Here is an 18308-nt window from a genome sequence, read left to right as displayed (position 1 = left end):
TGTAATAATAGCAAATGGCGTTTGCTGTCACGGTCAAGCAGTTCAAGCTATCGGTAATGCAGTTTCTATGTAGTTAACTAAATTTTACACAGGTGACGCTAGCGTCATACTTTTAAAAGTAATTATATTATTAAGTAAATATATTAATAATTTCATTCAATATTAAATAGTCTAATTATGAGTAAATAATTTATTTAATCTACTGTAAAAGTTATTTTATTATTAAAACGGAATGTTCTTCACATAATAAATGTTTTAAAATATGGCAAAACATATTGTAAATGTCAAAATTTTCGAGGTGAATGCACCGAATTCTAGAGCGACGAGAATCGTGATATGGACTATGGATGGAGTAATAGTAATGGGAATGGAATAATTGGATGTTTGTTTTAATTTTAAAACTAAGAATCTGAAGGTGACATTGATTTTAGACAAATTATAAAGTGCAGTGGTCTAGATATGTAATTGAAATTGGCGGTAGTGCCATGTTATTTATTTCTTAAGAAATCTGAATATTACATATATTAATAGACTATGTCTTAGGAAGTTCAAAGATTTTTGATGTATATATTATGCTGCTGTCGTCGTTTCCATGCTCATAAGTTGAACGTAAGTTATTCTACATTTTCTTATATTACTCTATGTAATATATATTTGTTAAATTATAATATCAAGTATTCCCGCGTTAGTATAACGCCGCTGAAATAAAAAAAAATGTTTATAAATAACCAGCAAATAAAGGTCACTTTAGTAGAAACACGCTTAAAGAGAGGTATTGATTTTATTCTATAAATATCTATTTCACACTTCATTTAGTTTATATATACTGAGACTGATTTAGATTTAACAGATTAATTCTTAACTTTATAATGTATGTAATTTTTTTTCTGCTATAGACTATCCCACTCATTACAAAGTAGGCAGAAGGAACCTGGGAACCTTGTGTTAAGACATTCTATTCTATCAATAAGAAATTAAATACTTATCAACACTGCAAAACTAAATTAAGTAACTGGTTGTTAGAGTTAAGTTATGTTCAGACAGAAGGCCTCCTATCCACCTAAATAGATTTTAACTAAATAACAAATTAACTCATCATTAGTATCAGCATCAAAGTGAAATGTTTAATTTTTTATTTCATTGTGTCATTTTTAAGTTACCTCATTTATTTTAATGTTATTTTTTTTACTATTTTGAATTTTTCCTATATTTATTTTTTTGTATTTTAATAGCTATTTTTATTGTTAAATTTTATATTCTATTGCATGTTTGGTTCTAGTAAAATGTTGTGTGATTTATATTGAATACATTATTATATAAAAGGACGGCTGCGAGTTGGGAGCTAATAACTGCAACACAGTTTTATATGAATGCAGTTGTTACCGATTAAAGTTGCTATTGTTATGTATGAAATATTAATTTAATAAATAGTATTATTATGATCATTAAGACACTTCTGTTTTCCACTCTCAGCCAAATTCTAGAGGCATTGCATGTTGAGTGGCAGAACTCAATGCCATGCTTTGCCTCGACTTTAGAGCGAAGAAATTAAAATATAAATTTTGATAAATATTTCATTTCCTCAAGTGGGGATGGAACCCACAACCAGTCTCATTTAAATTTAAAAATTCATATAATTTTATTTGATTTTTTTTTTTCACCTAAAGTAATTTATTTGCAAAATAATTTATTATACTGACCTTTTCTACTGTTTTGTGTTTAGTACCTATTTTTCTCATCCTGGCAACTTTTTGATGTTTTTTGAAATAAGCATAAAATGTATATATATGAAATAATCTTAATCTTGCTAATTTCTTTTCAGTTCTAGGACAAAATGTCAGGCACAGCAGCCAGTGGAGCTGGCACTTCAGCCTCTACCCTTGGAGGGCTAGGAGGTTCCCTCGAAGACAAAGATTGTGATCTTCTCTGTCCAGTTTGTTTTGAACTCATAGACGAGGCCTACGTAACCCGATGTGGGCATTCTTTCTGCTACGCCTGCATAGCCAAGTCGGTGGAGCTTCATAGGAGATGCCCTAAATGTGGGGCAGCTTTGGCTGGTCGTGATCATTACTTTCCTAACTTTTTGTTGAACGAATTGGTCGCTAGACGGCGCATGAGATCTCGTCCGCCTGTAACAAGTGGACCTGTGATATCGCCTGGAGCTGATACTGAAAGGCTAAGAGCTCTTTTGGCATTGGAGGTAAGAACCATCAGTTACATAAATATCCATAACTATTGTTAGTATTGATTATGAACTCATCTCAAAAAGGTCAATCTAATCTAAAGGACAATCTATATTTAATATTATAGAAATTGGGCAACATTTGAGTATAATGTGTTCGTGCATGAACTACTATTTTAATGACAAATAAATTGAACTAGGAATCTAGGACACGATATACGAATGAGACGCGAGACCAAATTATATATTATCTTTATAAAAATTATATGCTATGTGTTATTCTGATGCATAAGTTATACATATAAGTATATAGTTTTATCTAAATCGTAAATTTAGTAGTTTTTGTGTGAGTTTGGAACAAACATCCATTCTCACAAACTGTCACATCTATATCTATACTTATAATAAAATCGTAAGAGGGTCGGTGTCTGTAGTTGGAAGATATTTAAACAAAAATGTTATTGGAAACCTTTATTAACGTAATAGAACCCAAAACAATGATTTTAAAAATTTTTGTCTGTTTGTCTGTGCGTTTGTTATCGCTAATCTCAGAAGAGCTTAACCGATTTAGATGTGGTTTTCACTATTGGATTCTGGAAATCTTCCGAAAACATATAGGGTTTATTTTTTTACAATCGGTTTATAATTAAAAAAGTTATGTCAATTTAAAGTACTTAGTTCGACAAATTTGCTAATTACCGTAACAGTTATTTTATACAACAGTTTTACTGAATTCACTGAATCTTTAGTTTTCAATTTCTTTATTAATATTTCTATTTCAAGTGGGTACGCCCACTTGAAATAGAAATATCCCGCACGGGCCCACTAGTTTATAATATAAGTAGGTAGGATTGTATCAACACAACTTAGTTCTGCGTTTTGTTAATATATCAACACAATTACGTAGCTGCACAGTATAATAATAAGAAAAGGATAAAATTTGAAATGATGATTTCATAGGATAAAATTAAACTATAGTCGATTCACAAAGGCAAGAGATAAAAGGTAAACATGTCAAAAAAAGGTTCTATAACATGACAGGTTTGATGGAGTTATTATATTAATTTTAAAAAATATTGATCTATGTATTTATGGAAGTAATATACTAAAGGAATGAAAGATATAACACAGTAAATAATATTGTCTCTATTGTTGTTAATAAATTCTGAAATACAGTTGGGAAAAGGTAAAATGTGTGCATAAATAAATTAAATAGAAATAAGATAAATACGTAAAAGTTTGAGAAACAGATTTTTTTGTTTACATTTTATCTCTTGCCCTAATGAATCGAGTACAGCTAACGCCCAATGTTAATAACCAATCCTAATCCAAAAATTGCTACCATAGATTGAAATAGACAGAGATGGAGGTAGGCATGCAGGTTAGTGATTGGATAGATATGTCGGACAGTACGAGATAGACGTTAACTGGAGATAGGAGATACATTATTAATATTGGGCGTAAACCTGTTTTCTGTCTTTTTCGTTACGTAGTTTTTTATACCATTCAAAGTGTAAAAAAACACCATTATTTTATTTCATATAGTAGAGAATACAGGTATACTCGTAGTTTTTTTAAATACGCTTTTGGTCTCTCCTGACAATTTGCTAAATAGGTTGTTTGCAGATTGACACTCTAACGCCCGATGTTAATAATCAATCCTAATCCATAAATTGCAACCATAGATTGAAATATCAATCCATTTTTTGAGTTTAGCTTGCCAATAACCTATCGAAGTACTTCATTTTCATTGGCATGCAGGATAGAGATTGGATAGATATGTCGAACAATCCAAGATTGACGTTAACTGGAGATAGGAGATACATTATTAACATCGGGCGTAAGCCTATGACTTTTATTTCCGTTTGTTTCAGGCAAGGCATCTAGCTTTACCGGATGTAGAAGGTATGTTAGATGTACTAACAAGGAGGAAGAGATTATTAGAAGCCGAGTCAGCAGCGGCCCACCATAGATTATTATATGAATTTCTGGCGCAGTTGTTGCGTCATAGGACTCATCAGCTGGATCAATTGGCTAGGGAAGCTGCATTGGTTAAAAAAGTGAGTTTGCACGACATTTTTTTTTCTAATGTCCGTGTAAGACGGTACATTCCCGCTCGCCTTTTGTTATTATCAAAACGAGGTAAGGAAAATAACTTACACTAAATAGTTTCACGCTGTACCCTGCATAGCAGGTTAGGTAAATGAAACCTGGAAACCTAAATATTAAGACACTGTTACCTTTAGTCACTTTGGTTTCCCACTTTCTTCTTTTTTTTCCTAGGCATTGGGTGTTGAGTGGCGGGACTCAACGCCGCGTTTTGCTTTCTTACCAGAGCCAGGACATGAAAATATTAAATATTTTAGTTACCCATGTGGGAATCGAACCCACAACCGTCGCGTTTACGGTCGCAAACCTGTGCCACTGCGCTGCAACGACCTCATTTATATTTTAATTTTTTTTTTACTTTTACTTTTTGACTTAATTTAACTTTAACGCTCTAGGACATGGAACATGTAGCAGGTGTACTCCGGGACCTAAGATCCGGTGCGACTGACCTGGGTCGTTTACCATCACCATCTGAACCGACTTCTATCGCGGAGTCGGTGAGGGATGTCCGCCCCAGATTAGGAGAACTGGGGGAGAGTGTGCCAAGTATGAGCATTTATTTTTTTTTATAAATTAATACAAGATTTTATATTTATTTTGAATATAGTAGATAGTATGACAAAAAATAAATAGAAAATTACTACGATAATTATAATTTAAAATATAAAAATACAATTTCAAATACTTTGGTTTCCCCAGTGGAATACAAAATGGGAATTTTATCGTGTTCTTACCATAGGAAGTCCACCAAACGAAGAAGAAGAAAGTTTCGCAAGTGGTTCAGCGGGTAACGGTGATGCTTTGGCGGCAAGATGGCGGCGCTTAGCCGCGCACTTTGATGATTTTGTACAGGTTTGTTTTTGTTTAAAATTAAAATAATTGGAAATTTAGTACTAATCTATTGAGGCTAGTCATGTGTGTCGTGTGGGTTTGATTCCCATAAATTTATTTACGATAAAACTATATATTTAATATTTTCATATCCTCACTTTGGTAACGAGACAAAACGTTGCGCTCCGCTCAACACACAACGCCTCCAGAACTCGACGGAAAATGGGTAGCGGAAGTGTCTTAATGGTAACGGAGTATCTTAACACTAAGCTCTCAAGTTCCCTCTTACCCGGCTACACTGTGCGGGATACAGCGTGGAACTAAAAAACAATTGAGGTTGTCGTTACACAACGGCATAACATTTAACTGTAAACTCAAATACCTGAATGGAGTATCTTAACACTAGCTTAGCCTCTATCTACGCTGCAGGATATAGCATCCTAAAAAAGAAAGAAAACTTAGCGTCTGTTTGTGGCATATTAAAATTAAAAACGAATAATGACTGCGTGTCCTGTCCGTGGTTCCTGCGTCTAACGTGTGTGTAACGTGGTAATGCCACTCGAGAAAATAAAATATTTTAAATATTCACACTGGTAAAAAGGCGTGGCGTTCACCGATTAGCTGCAACTCAACACGCAATGCGTGAGAACGAATAGACTATATCTGATTAATAACTTCCTTGTCGAACTGTAAATGAAATATAGTAATATTAACATAATTGAACTACAAGTTATAATTATTTATTATTTTCAACCTTTTTTTTTACAGTGCTATTTTGCCCATCGTGCCGACGAGCTGTACTTCCCCGGATCAGGTTCCGCTACACCAGCAGTTCCCCCACAAAGCTGTGGTGCTGCTGATGCCGACCCTGTACCACAACAGGCATCCGCTCCCGAATCTAGGGCTAATAGTGCTATGGGTAAGATGATATGCATTCTAATTTGATAAGTTAAAGAAGTGCGAAGAGTTTGTTTGTTGGGACGCTCTAATCAGGAACTGCTGGTTTGCAGAGACGCAGGGAAAGACTGTTATTGTATATGAATTAAAATTTAAATAAAGTTTTAGTTTCATGATATATAGTTAAGTCTTTCTAAATCTCAGACTTTTGTACAATACCCATAATTAAAAAAAAAAACGAATTTGCATATCTATTATATATAAATTACGTGTCACGTTGTATATGGATGGACTCGATGGACTTCTAAACTACTGAACTGATTTTAATCAAATTTGCACTCTTTGTGCAGTTTGGTCCAATTTTAAAGATAGGATAGCTTATATCTCAATTTACAATCGCAATATTATTTTATTACAAATTATTTGTTTATTATTGACAGTAATTTATAACAGTAATTTTGGATTATCTGCTAGCTTCAAACTGGCGATATCTGTTGTAAATAGGTAAGGATTCAATATATGGCGCTATGTTAAAAGTTTCATTCACTATCAGTACTTGGTGTAACACAAAGTCGCTTTCCGCTGTCTGTCATTCCCGACGAATTACTGTCGCAAACGCCCAATATATAGGCAGGATACACTTCTCAATCTCACGACACACTCCGCCGTCGTAAGAGGCGGCGAGGCCAGTTCTATCTCACGGCACGTCCGCGCCTCGGCGCGACGGGGCCCAACGGTCGAGATCCCCTCTAATTAGCGTATACAGGGCATTCTCCTGCGATCGCCAACCCTACACGAGTGTCCATTTTTGTTTTCATTTTTATTATATATAGAGAAGGGAAGAGATATAATGGATTATTATATATAATAATTGATTATATTGAACATAATATGTATTGTGTTGACACACAGTCCTTTTTTAACCTAGTCAAGTTGTATAACAATATTATTAATTTAATATACCATTGCATATTATTAATATTATTCTCGATACCACAGGTGATCAACGTGCCCCCGAGAGTGAGCCCCAACCCATCACAACAAACATACCACCGAACATACCAACAAGCGTTGTAGGCACGGGCGAAGGCTTCGGAGGCCTAGAAGCCTTCAGGGAAGACCTAGCTGCCTTCACGAGGTATCGAGCATTACGACCTCTAGCAACTTTATCATATTGCAGCGACGCCATTAATTATTCAACAATAGTATCTACAATCGAATTTGATAAAGATGACGAATTCTTCGCGATAGCAGGTGTTACTAAACGAATTAAAGTTTTCGAATTTGAAGCTGTAGTCCGCGATGCCGTTGACGTACATTATCCTTGTGCAGAAATGCAATGTTCACACAAAATTTCTTGTGTTTCATGGAATGCCTATCATAAACATGTGTTAGCGTCATCCGATTACGAGGGTACTGTGAGTGTATGGGATGCTAATACAGGCGTAAGGACCAGATCGTTACAGGAACACGATAAAAGATGTTGGTCTGTACATTTTAATAGAGCTGATGTTAGACTCCTAGCGTCAGGATCTGATGATGCACGAGTTAAACTTTGGTCCCTAAATGCTGAGAGATCGGTGGCAACCCTAGAAGCCAAGTTTAATGTCTGCTGTGTCAGATTTAATCCGAAATCGTCATGCCATTTGGCTTTCGGTTCAGCAGATCATTGTGTTCATTATTATGATCTTAGAGCTCCCAGAGCACCGTTGGCTGTCTTCAAAGATCATAGGAAAGCAGTGTCTTATGTCAAATTCGTAGACGCCCGCACTTTAGTGTCTGCTTCCACCGATTCTCAACTAAAATTGTGGAGAGTTGAGTCACCGAGGTGTGTCAGATCGTTTACTGGACACACAAATGAGAAAAACTTCGTTGGCTTAGCGACAGATGGTCGTTATGTTGCTTGTGGTTCAGAGAATAACGCCCTATATGTTTATTACGCGGGTTTGTCCAGACCTCTTCTAGCGTATAGGTTCGATGCGGTTAGAGGTTTTTTGGAGAGAGAGCGTAGAGATGAAGAGCCCGCGGAGTTTGTTTCTGCGGTGTGTTGGAGAAGATCACAGGAAAGGCCAGCTTTGTTGGCAGCTAATAGTCAAGGCACAATCAAAGTGTTGGAGTTAGTCTAATTTATCCGATATTCACCCGGTTTTTGTTCTTTTGTTTTGTATAGTATCTTTTACTATAATTAATATTAAGAAGTAATTTAACTCAAAATAATTGTAATTTTATTGAGATTTTTCCACATTCTCTCATTTAAAATTTCCATTGTTTGCGAGTTTGCTATAAAATTATAGTATACTTAGTAAGAATGTAATATAATACAAGAAACTAATTTACGATGCATTTCAATAGAATATTAAACTTATTTTTTTGGAAAATAACAATTACATATTGTTTTGAGTTAAATCACTTTTATTCTAAAAATGTCCAATATCCATGTCCATCCTACCCAAAATCATTTTGTCAGTCTAAAGTTTATTTATATCCAATTATATCGTAATAGTAAATTTCATAGCTTTCATAGCTCGTATATCATAAATAAGGCAGAAATTAATAAAAAAATACTTAATATTTTCTTAGATTTTCGCTCTTATTGTTGTTCGTTATTAAAACTCTTATAAATGATTATATTTAATTGAATTAAATTAAAAAACGACAGATTATAACAAGCCTTTTGTTATCTGTGATCACAAGATTATGATAAATATTTTTTGAATTGTGAAATAATCAAATGTCAAATTTAAAAGAGGCATAATAACGAACGCTATTTCAAAAAAATCTCAATATTTAAAATTTAAAATAATAATTAAAATAATAGCAATGAATTTTTTTAGGATTTTTTCTCTCGAACAATAGTCCATCCTTCTTATGAAATAGATTTAAGGTTCTTTCTAGTTGTCAGTGAAAAATGATCAAATATTTCGTATTGTATTTGAATTATTCAAATATTTCTTCTATACTATATACTATAATATATAATATTATTAATATTTAATATAGTATAATAAAAAGGGAAGGGTTTGTATGTTTGAACGCTAAGATCTCTGGATCTACTGGTCCAATTTACTTTGTTTTTGTTTTGTATGAAAGCTGCATTCTTCAGAAGTGCTATAGGCTATATAACATTACATTACACATATATACTAATATATTAAAATACTTATTTCTAATTTGGCATGCAATTTATTCTGCCATGTTAATAACAATCGTCGTCGCTACGCGACCGTTTCTAAGCAACGGTTTGCAAAGTTTGTTGTTTTAAGAAAACGTCACCCAAAATGAACTTGCTTAACGCATTCTAGCGTGCGCTGACTCAACCTTATATATAAAAACAATGTTTAACATAAATATTGTTCTTTAAATGTTTAAAAAAGTCCGCGATTTTACATGTTTATCTCTGAAGGTTGAGCAAAAGTAACCATTTTAATTATTTTACTTTAAATTTATTGGGTTTTTGTTATTGTGTTTTTTTATATTTTGATATTCATCCTTATGAAAATAAACATAATAGTTACTTTTAGCATTTTATCTAGATTGAAATTATAGTTTACTTACAGTATACATTCTAATAAATTAATTAAGTAAATTGTTTTATAAATTTTCATGCAATTATTGCATGTATGCATTTTTATGCTATTTATGCTATTATTTGCTGTTTATAACTAATTTAAACTACACTTTGATTCTCTTCTACTTTTCTTGGTGTGGTGTAAAGTTTGGTCCTACGGGACATTGCCCGCTACTTTTTATTAAATGTTATTTAAGTATATTTAGGATAACTAAAACTACATAAAATTAACTAAATTAACAACAAAAAATTGAAATGATATTGACTGAAGAATCATTAATTAAATAAATATAAATTCTTTAACACTAGATTTACCAGACCAGTCATTTTGACTGGTCGTGCAACTTCAATTCAAAATTACTAGAGACATTAAAAATTGCTTTCCAAATTGATGTTATGACTTTTGTAGCTATAAGTAGAGAATATATTTTATGAACTTAATTTTACTTTATATATGTAATTAACAAATATATATATATTCAATTCTATTTATACCAGTACCAGTCAAAATGACTGGTGCATGTTTCTATGAAGAAATGTATGATTTCGGGAGAATCATGAGACCGTGGAAATAGAAATAGTGTGCCTATACGTCTTTTGTTCATTACTTTATCGTAATTGAGACGATTTATGTGATTACGGTGTCTTTGCGATTTTTTTATGAGTACTTATTTCAAGCGATCTCCAAATGTAATTATTCATCTTACTCATACAGTGACAGTAAGAAACATCTACGTGTATTTGAAAATATTCAAAAATATATTCTTCAGCAAGTAGCCTGCATATTGTGAGCTCCTAATAATGTCAAAACGAAATAAAGTTTCTACATATTTAGAAAATGCAACCAGCTTACCTCAGGATTGTTCAGATGTGGAAAGTGAATTATATGATAGTGACGGTGAATTATTAGATACACAAGGCAATGATGAAAACAGTGCTATTATCTTGAGTAGTGATGAGGAAGTTTCTGATGAACACAAAATAGATCATTCAAGTGATAGTGATTGGGAAAATATTCCAAACAAACGTACGAGACGATGCATGCGAATTTCTTCCAGTTCTGAAGATGAAGGTGAAAGTGACGTACCAAATCAGCAAACTGAAATTGCTGCAGACGGAACTATTTGGACAAGAATTGAAGAAGGAGGTATTGTTGGTAGATTACCAATTCATAGTACTTTCAAAGACGTACACGGGCCAACAGCACATGCTAAAAGAAACATTATGAAGGGAAATGTAAGTAGTGCGTTCCTATTATTGATTGACGATCATATCTTGGAAAATATACGAATTTGTACAGAGTTAGAAGGCTCTCGAGTTTCGGGGAAATCCTGGACAATTACGCAAGAAAAATTGAAGGCATTTCTTGCAATATTATATGCACGTGGGGCATACGAAGGAAATAATTTGAGACTTCAATATTTGTGGAACAACAAGTGGGGACCATTATTTTTTTCTAGCACTATGAGTAGACGAGATTTTACTGATATTTTACGATACATTCGGTTCGACAAAAGAAATCAGAGGAGTCAACGTTTGCAAACAGACAAGTTCGCTTTAGTCTCGGCAATTTGGGATAAATTTATTGAAAATAGTCAAAATTGCTTCAAACCGGGAGCTTATATTACCGTAGATGAGCAACTTTTTCCAACGAAGGCTAGGTGCAGATTTACGCAGTATATGCCAAACAAACCCCAAAAATTTGGCATCAAATTTTGGCTGGCCTCTGATGTAGAAACAAAATACGTGGTAAATGGCTTTCCATATTTAGGAAAAGACGAGACTCGAAATGCGTCAACTCCCCTAAGCGAATTTGTCGTCATGAAACTTCTTGAACCGTATACAATGAAGGGTAGAACTGTAACAACTGATAATTTTTTTACAAGTATTCCTTTGGCGTTGAAATTACGATCTAAAAACACTTCGTTACTTGGAACAATACGTGCAAACAAGAGGGAACTGCCGAAAAATTGCAAATTGAAAAAAGACAACATGGCACGTTTCTCAACGTTGTTGTACCAATCTAATGGATGCACACTTACTGTTTATAAGAGCAAACCAAAAAAAAAAGTACTTATACTAAGTACAAAACATAAACACATCAAAATTGATAAAGCTGCTAAAAAATTACCTGAAACTGTATCGTTTTATAATAAAACTAAATTTGGCGTCGATGTCACTGATCAAATGGCACGAAAATATACGGTGAAGTGGCCACTTCAAGTGTTTTTCAATATTTTGGATATAGCCGGCATAAATAGCTGGATATTATACAAAAACACAACAGGAGAAAATATCTCGCGGAAAGATTTTTTGTTTCGATTAGCAGAAGAACTTGCTTCAGAATATCAGACTTCAAGGCAAAAAACACATGAAGCATGTAGGTATACCAACTACAGATGACACGGTTTCTGTACGTAAATGGTGTCAAATAGGATACTGCAATAACAATAAGACTACAAATATTTGCAATAAATGCAAAAAAAGTCTATGCGGAAAGTGTACACGTAGCAAAATCTACATATGTAGAAATTGTGAGCGACAAACCGAAAAAAAAAAAATGTTTTATTATTTGACAACATTCTTAATTAATTTGTGTAAAAATATATTTTATTTTTGAATTCATTTTACTAATTTTTGAAAGTAAATAAAGACTGGAATTACGATGAGCATTTTTTCTTATAACCAGTCATATTGACTGGTTAAGGTAGAAATAGGTATATCTAAATTACTGGTAAATCTAGTGTTAATTAAAAATAACAGATTGTAAACGTGATGATTGTTCGTTCAATTCGCACTTCGAGGAATTAATTATTTTTAATTTCTCGTTCTGGTTAAGCGCTTACTTAGACATAGTGCAGCGTTAAGTTCCGCCAAATGGGCGGTGCGTGGGGAACGGAGTGTATCAATATTAAGTTGCCTCTGCCGAGGCTAGGCTTTTGTGATTATAGTTCTTACTGGTTAGATGGCACACCATGTTTCTGTTTTAAATATAAAATTAATATCTTATTACTTTAATCTATACTTATAATTGTAATTGATCGCTGCCACATGGAAGTCGATCAACTATTTTTTAATTTTTTACTGTTGTTTGTGCGTTTGTTCACACTAATCTCAAAATCGGCTTAACCTATTTAAGTGCAGTTTTACATCATTTACTACTTATCTTATTTAAGTCGCTTCACAAATAAAAAAATTATATCAATGTAAAGTATTTGGTTTGACAAAGATACTTCAAAATATATTTTTTTATTGAATTCGAAATTTTAGCTTGCAATATATTATGTCTTTAAAATGCTATTGTTATCAGAACACGAAAATAAGTAAGATAAATAAATTATTTATTTACTAATTTGAATGCGCGAGTGCAGCCGCGAGCGGGTCGAAAAACGTGTTAATTTAAATACCTTATTTCGTTGATTTAATAATTATTTGGTCATTTTAATACTGGTGACTACCTTTAAAGTTCTAGAGACTTCAATATATTATAGAAATTTAAAATTGTATTAGGTATATTTAAAGATTCATTAATTGATTAAGCGGCGGTGATCACCATCAGGTGACCCGAACACTCATTTGCCTTGTCCTTTTTCCATAAAAAATTAATAAAAAAGCGCCCAGCAACGAAAATCCATTCATCAATCAATTTAATCTTATATAAAAATAAACTCGTATATGTATACATAAATTGAAACTGGGCTTTATAATATGTAAAAAGGCCGTGCAAAGTAAAGTAGGTTGAGTAGGAGGGCAGACCCTGGCAATAGCCGGGATTAATGCCACGACGAAGAAGGGCTTTATAATATGTATAAATAAAAAAAATACACTAAATTGAAATTGGCGCGACGGTTGTCGGTTCGATTTCTACTCAGGGGAATTAATTACTTTAATTTTCCCGTTCTACTCAGAAAACAAAGCGCAGCGTTGAGTTCCACCACTCTACACGCATTGTATAAAATTAGGCGGAAAGTGTGAATTTAGTTTCTGCCTATCCTGCTATACGCGAGATTCAGCGTGAACCTAAAAAATAATTTGGACGAAAATCGAGACTAAAACGCTGATAACAAAAGGTGTAAGCGCGGTTTTAGGATTTCGACGTAGCTTAGTAAGAACGTACGGCTTAGTGGTTGTAGCGCGCGCACGATATACAGATGATGCGGGTTGAAATACATTAATCCCCCGTATAACACCGTAGATTGGTTCCGCGAAAACGCGTTGTAAAAGTATTGCCGTATAAGGCTGTTGCGTAAAAACTATTCACGTCTAAATTGAACATCACGAAAAAGCTATATTATGGATGAAGCATACAGGTTTTATTAAAGTCTACAAAACTAATCACATTTTTAATAAAAATAAAATGGGCGAAAGTAATAATGTATTGAACAAATCATTATAAATTTTACAGTACACACATATAATGTGGGAAGTCGAACGCGTTATAATGGGGGAATGCTCGTGCCTTCAAGTTTTCTTACGAAATAATTAAATGTCCATGGCTCCGAATAAAATTTTAATATATTATAAAAAAAACAATTAGAAATGTTTTGAAAACCTCAATAAAAAATAATTAAAAAAAAGAATTTATGATTTTAATCGATATTAAATAAATGTTGTGATGCGCTTTATCTACACAATACGTAGATTTAGTTTTAGTAGGAAAATTTATTATTATATATCCTGTAAAGTTATTAAGAAAATCCATCCTAGCATATACTCGTGGCGAGATAGGCAGGGGGAACCTAGTGTTAAGACACTATTTACTTTCAAGACACACTATAATTTAAGAAGAGTCTAACTAAACGTGACTTTAAATTGTATTTTTGAGAATTTGTTATTTCATTTTGCTAAGACAAATGCGGCGTTGAGTTACGCCTCTATATGCAACGCAATTTCTTTAAATGTATGGAATGCATGAAGAACAGTGCCTTAACACTAGGTCCTATCTGTTTAATTTGCAATTGCGATTTCATACATTGACATATAAGATCATTTTTATATCCTTATTGTTCAGAAAAGTTATTTAACTTTAATATAAAAAAATATATTTCTTATTATCAGGAATTTCATAGATTTTCTTTAACTTAATGTTCAAATGAAATGTAGATAAATAAAGGAATAAGAAAAGAATGGGTCTCTGGGGTGTGGTTTTTTTCTATGCTATTAATATTAATAAATCAAAATTATGAGATAAAAAATTATTAAATGTATAGTGTCGCTCTCAATCCTGACGCCAAAGCAAAGATGATTCATGAAGTATACGACTTCAAAATTATAAAATCTTTGTAAAATAAATTTTTAATTTTTAGTTCGTTGTTAGAACTCGGTTTTTCTTTTTGTTAAAATTTCCGTTGTTACTTTTGTTGTTTTTATTAATAAAAACTTTAACAGTAGAAGCTTGGCAAAGGTGCATTGACCATGGGATAAAAGAAGAACAAAAGATGCAAAAATATACAATATAGTGGACCGTTTCGTCATTAATGTAGTTGATAGTTCTTCAGAATCCTCCGAATTCTAATAAATAATTGAATTATAGATATATTTAGCTTTATTTACCTTTTAGTAAAACGTGTGCATAAATAAATTATATAGAAATAAAAAAGATACGTAAGAGTTTGAGAAACAGATTTTTTTTGTTTACATTTTGTCACCTGCCATAATGAATCGAGTATAATTATATTTGCACACACTGCAAAAAAATGGAGCTCAATATTAATAATAGATGCTAGTTTACTATATTGGTTCAATGTATTAAATTACTTAATATCGGCAATGACAATATTTGAAAACATGAACGTTGAATTGAAAATTTTAAATTGAGTTTCAAATGATTTTTTTTTTTGCTTCACTAGGAACCGAATGTTCAGACACTCTGTTCCCATTAAAAGATTTCCGTTGTTGTGCCCCTGCACCACAACTGGCTTCGTCATTCATAGATTTTTTAATAATAGAATGAAAATTCTAATCTTCGTCATTCAGTCGTGTTTTTAAATATTGCCAAATACGTATATACGTAAATATTGCATTTTTTAATAAATGTTATGAGAAAAATCTTAAACTTGTATTGATATTAGAATTGGATGTTTGTAAAGTTAAAATAATTAATCATAATTGTACCTGTAACTTAGTTGTTGGTTTCTCATATAAAGTGATTATATGCTCAATATTATTGTGCTAAAAATAGAAGTTAGAGCACTTTGACAGCGTCTGACTGTGTTTTTATTTCTTCCCATGATTATTAACAGTTGTTATTATAGGAAATTGTGGTCATTTTGAACATTTTTTAAATATTTTTTTTCATTACGAATAAGTGTTTTGTATATTTGTAAATAGATATTTTTTTTCTTAATACCTGTACATAGGATTGCCAGATTTTTTTTTCTATCTCTTTTTTAGGGGGTTATTTAGGTCTATGTTATATTACAAAATCAAAAAATAAACAACAAATTAAATATATCCTTTCATTTTTTTAATAAACCTAACTTAATTGTTTGGAACTGATGCCGCGAGAGGGCGCCAGTTTGGCTGTGCGCATGCGCGGACTAATGGATACGGACAGCTTTAATAACTTCACTTCTTTTAATGTCGGCCGTCGCTGTTATACCGAATTTTATTTTGTTAGTTTCTTTTATTAAACGCCTATATCAAATTATACAGTCCACTAATTTCAACCACCAGTAACCCCAACATTAATAAAGATTGATATATATTTTTTAATTAACCAAACATAAAATTTGATACAAAGTGAATATTATTATTATTTTCTTTACGTTGATTTCCCATAGCTAGAAGTTGTATACTTACTTATTTTAATAAGCATCTACCAATCGTTTTTTTTTCATACCTGACAATCTTTTAAAAACGTAATTTCATTAAAAATAAAATTACTTATAATAAATTAAGTTTACTATTATTGTATTTCATATTTTTCCTTTTTTTTATTAAAAATTCAACATTATAGATAGTTAAAATTTTATTCATAGTAATAATATATGTCTAGTTACAAGTGAATAAGTGCCAAAATCGTGTGCTATTTATTGTTGTTAGGATTGTAGTACATATTGTTAAATGTAAATCATTTACGTAATTAAATTGTTAATAGTTGTAAAGGAAAATTATAATTTCTTTTATTAATATTTTTTAGCTTCATACTGTATTCAGGATGTAGAGGAGTAGGCAATGGAAACTTAGCTTGTGGCTCAACGCTGTGCTGTCCTTGTACCAGAGCGAAAAATTTCAAATACTGCCCTCGAGCGAGAATCGAACCCACGACCGCGGCGTTTACAATTAGTCGCTGTGCCGTCGTTTCTTATTCATATTGAAAAATTAGACCAATTTGGAATGTATCTGGATTTGAAGTTCTCTTGGTTAATAAAATGTTTAAAAATGGGGGCGCGCTGATAAGGCGTGTGACTGTAAACGTGAACGTTGTGGGTTCGATGCCCACTCGGAGAACGAATGTAACGTCTCGAAAATTTGGCGGCGCGTATAAAACGGGTTCCTAATACTAGGTTCCCTCTGCCACCCTGATATAATATGAAAAATCGTTAATACATAAGTTCCCGAAAAATAAAGTGATCTAGCCTTCCGTTTAGTTTGTTTTATTTATAACTAGCGGACCGCCCGCGGTTTCGCCTGCTTGAACTACATGATTATTCATTTAATAAACAGAATTGACCGACAACTATAATGACTTCTAATATGTTTTTTTTTCTACAATATCGTAATTTCTATAAGGATTTTTAATTGTTTTGAATTAAAAAATACGACAAATGTTGATACTTCATATCTATAATAATATACATTGAGCATTGATATATAAAGCTAATTATTTATTACACTGTTAGCGAACTCGTGTAAAAGAGGGTAAAAATAAGTGAAAAAAACTAAAAGAATTGTGTTAATTAGGGGATGCAAGAGCTGGGCTGTTAGGGTTCTACATGAGCTGCTGCAGATATTCATTTTTATTATATGGACAGAAAATGTTTGCTATGTTGATCAACATTTACTAAGGCGCAATATTTATATCTCTTAGAGATTAGATGGGCTGCTAGGGTTCAACGTCAGGTACTCCAGACCTTCATTTTTGTTATGTTGGTGGAAATTATTTGTTATGTTGTTCAATTTTCCCCAAAGCAGTATATTTATCTCTTGTAGTTTAGACAGACTGTTAATATTCCACATCAGGTATCCAGATTTTCAAAATAAACTATAGCCTAGATGTTTCCTAGAATTAATAGCTATACAACCAAAAAAGTTTCATTCAAATCCATCCAGTTGTTCCGAAGATTAGCAATTCAATGTACAGACGCGCCATTTTTACTCTTATATGTATAGATAGAGATGAGATGTAAAATGGATCAACATATATTTTCAGCTTCAAACTGTATCCCGCACATATCAGGGTAGGCGAAGGAAAACTAATGTTAAAACTCCCCATTTCCGACTTTCCTCTCACTTTTCCAAGGCATTGCGTGTTGAGGAGCGAAACTAAAAGCTCCACTTTTTTTCCTGACCAGAACAAGGAACTGAAACAATTTTATCGCCAGAGTGGGAATCGAACCCACAACCGTCGCGTTTACAGTCCAGTGTACCTTGCGCCATCGAGCCAGGATGATCTCATATTATTGGATTTATTATATTATTATAATACAATACCTTTAATACATAATACGACACACCACATATTCTAAGTACAAGAGGTAACTCTGAGCACGGGTACAG

At 32.6% G+C, this 18308-nt stretch overlaps 1 protein-coding gene across 1 annotated transcript; it reads left to right on the top strand.

The window, feature by feature from the left end:
- Window positions 1-277: 277 nt before the first annotated feature.
- On the top strand, window positions 278-8424 carry LOC146530438 (E3 ubiquitin-protein ligase COP1-like). The gene is made up of 7 exons (XM_085201001.1): window positions 278-609; window positions 1823-2200; window positions 4057-4242; window positions 4687-4837; window positions 5031-5143; window positions 5891-6041; window positions 7019-8424. The coding sequence occupies exons 2-7, from the start codon at window positions 1835-1837 to the stop codon at window positions 8143-8145; spliced, it is 2094 nt and encodes a 697-aa protein (XP_085057127.1). The 5' UTR covers window positions 278-609; window positions 1823-1834; the 3' UTR covers window positions 8146-8424.
- The last annotated feature ends 9884 nt before the right edge of the window (window positions 8425-18308 follow it).

This window comes from Heliconius melpomene, chromosome 17 (assembly GCF_056956725.1).
Source record: "Heliconius melpomene rosina isolate 202511_hmr_F chromosome 17, ASM5695672v1, whole genome shotgun sequence".
Classification (NCBI taxonomy): Eukaryota; Metazoa; Arthropoda; class Insecta; order Lepidoptera; family Nymphalidae; genus Heliconius; species Heliconius melpomene.
Note: the sequence above shows the minus strand (reverse complement) of the source record. Positions and strands in the feature narration are given on the sequence as shown.

Excerpts from the sequence above, each read along its gene's own strand:
- LOC146530438 (XM_085201001.1), top strand. The coding sequence starts at position 1,835 with ATGTCAGGCACAGCAGCCAGTGGAGCTGGCACTTCAGCCTCTACCCTT. Across the intron at positions 4,838-5,030 it reads ACTGGGGGAGAGTGTGCCAA|GAAGTCCACCAAACGAAGAA; the intron begins GTATGAGCATTT and ends TTCTTACCATAG. Across the intron at positions 6,042-7,018 it reads TAGGGCTAATAGTGCTATGG|GTGATCAACGTGCCCCCGAG; the intron begins GTAAGATGATAT and ends TCGATACCACAG.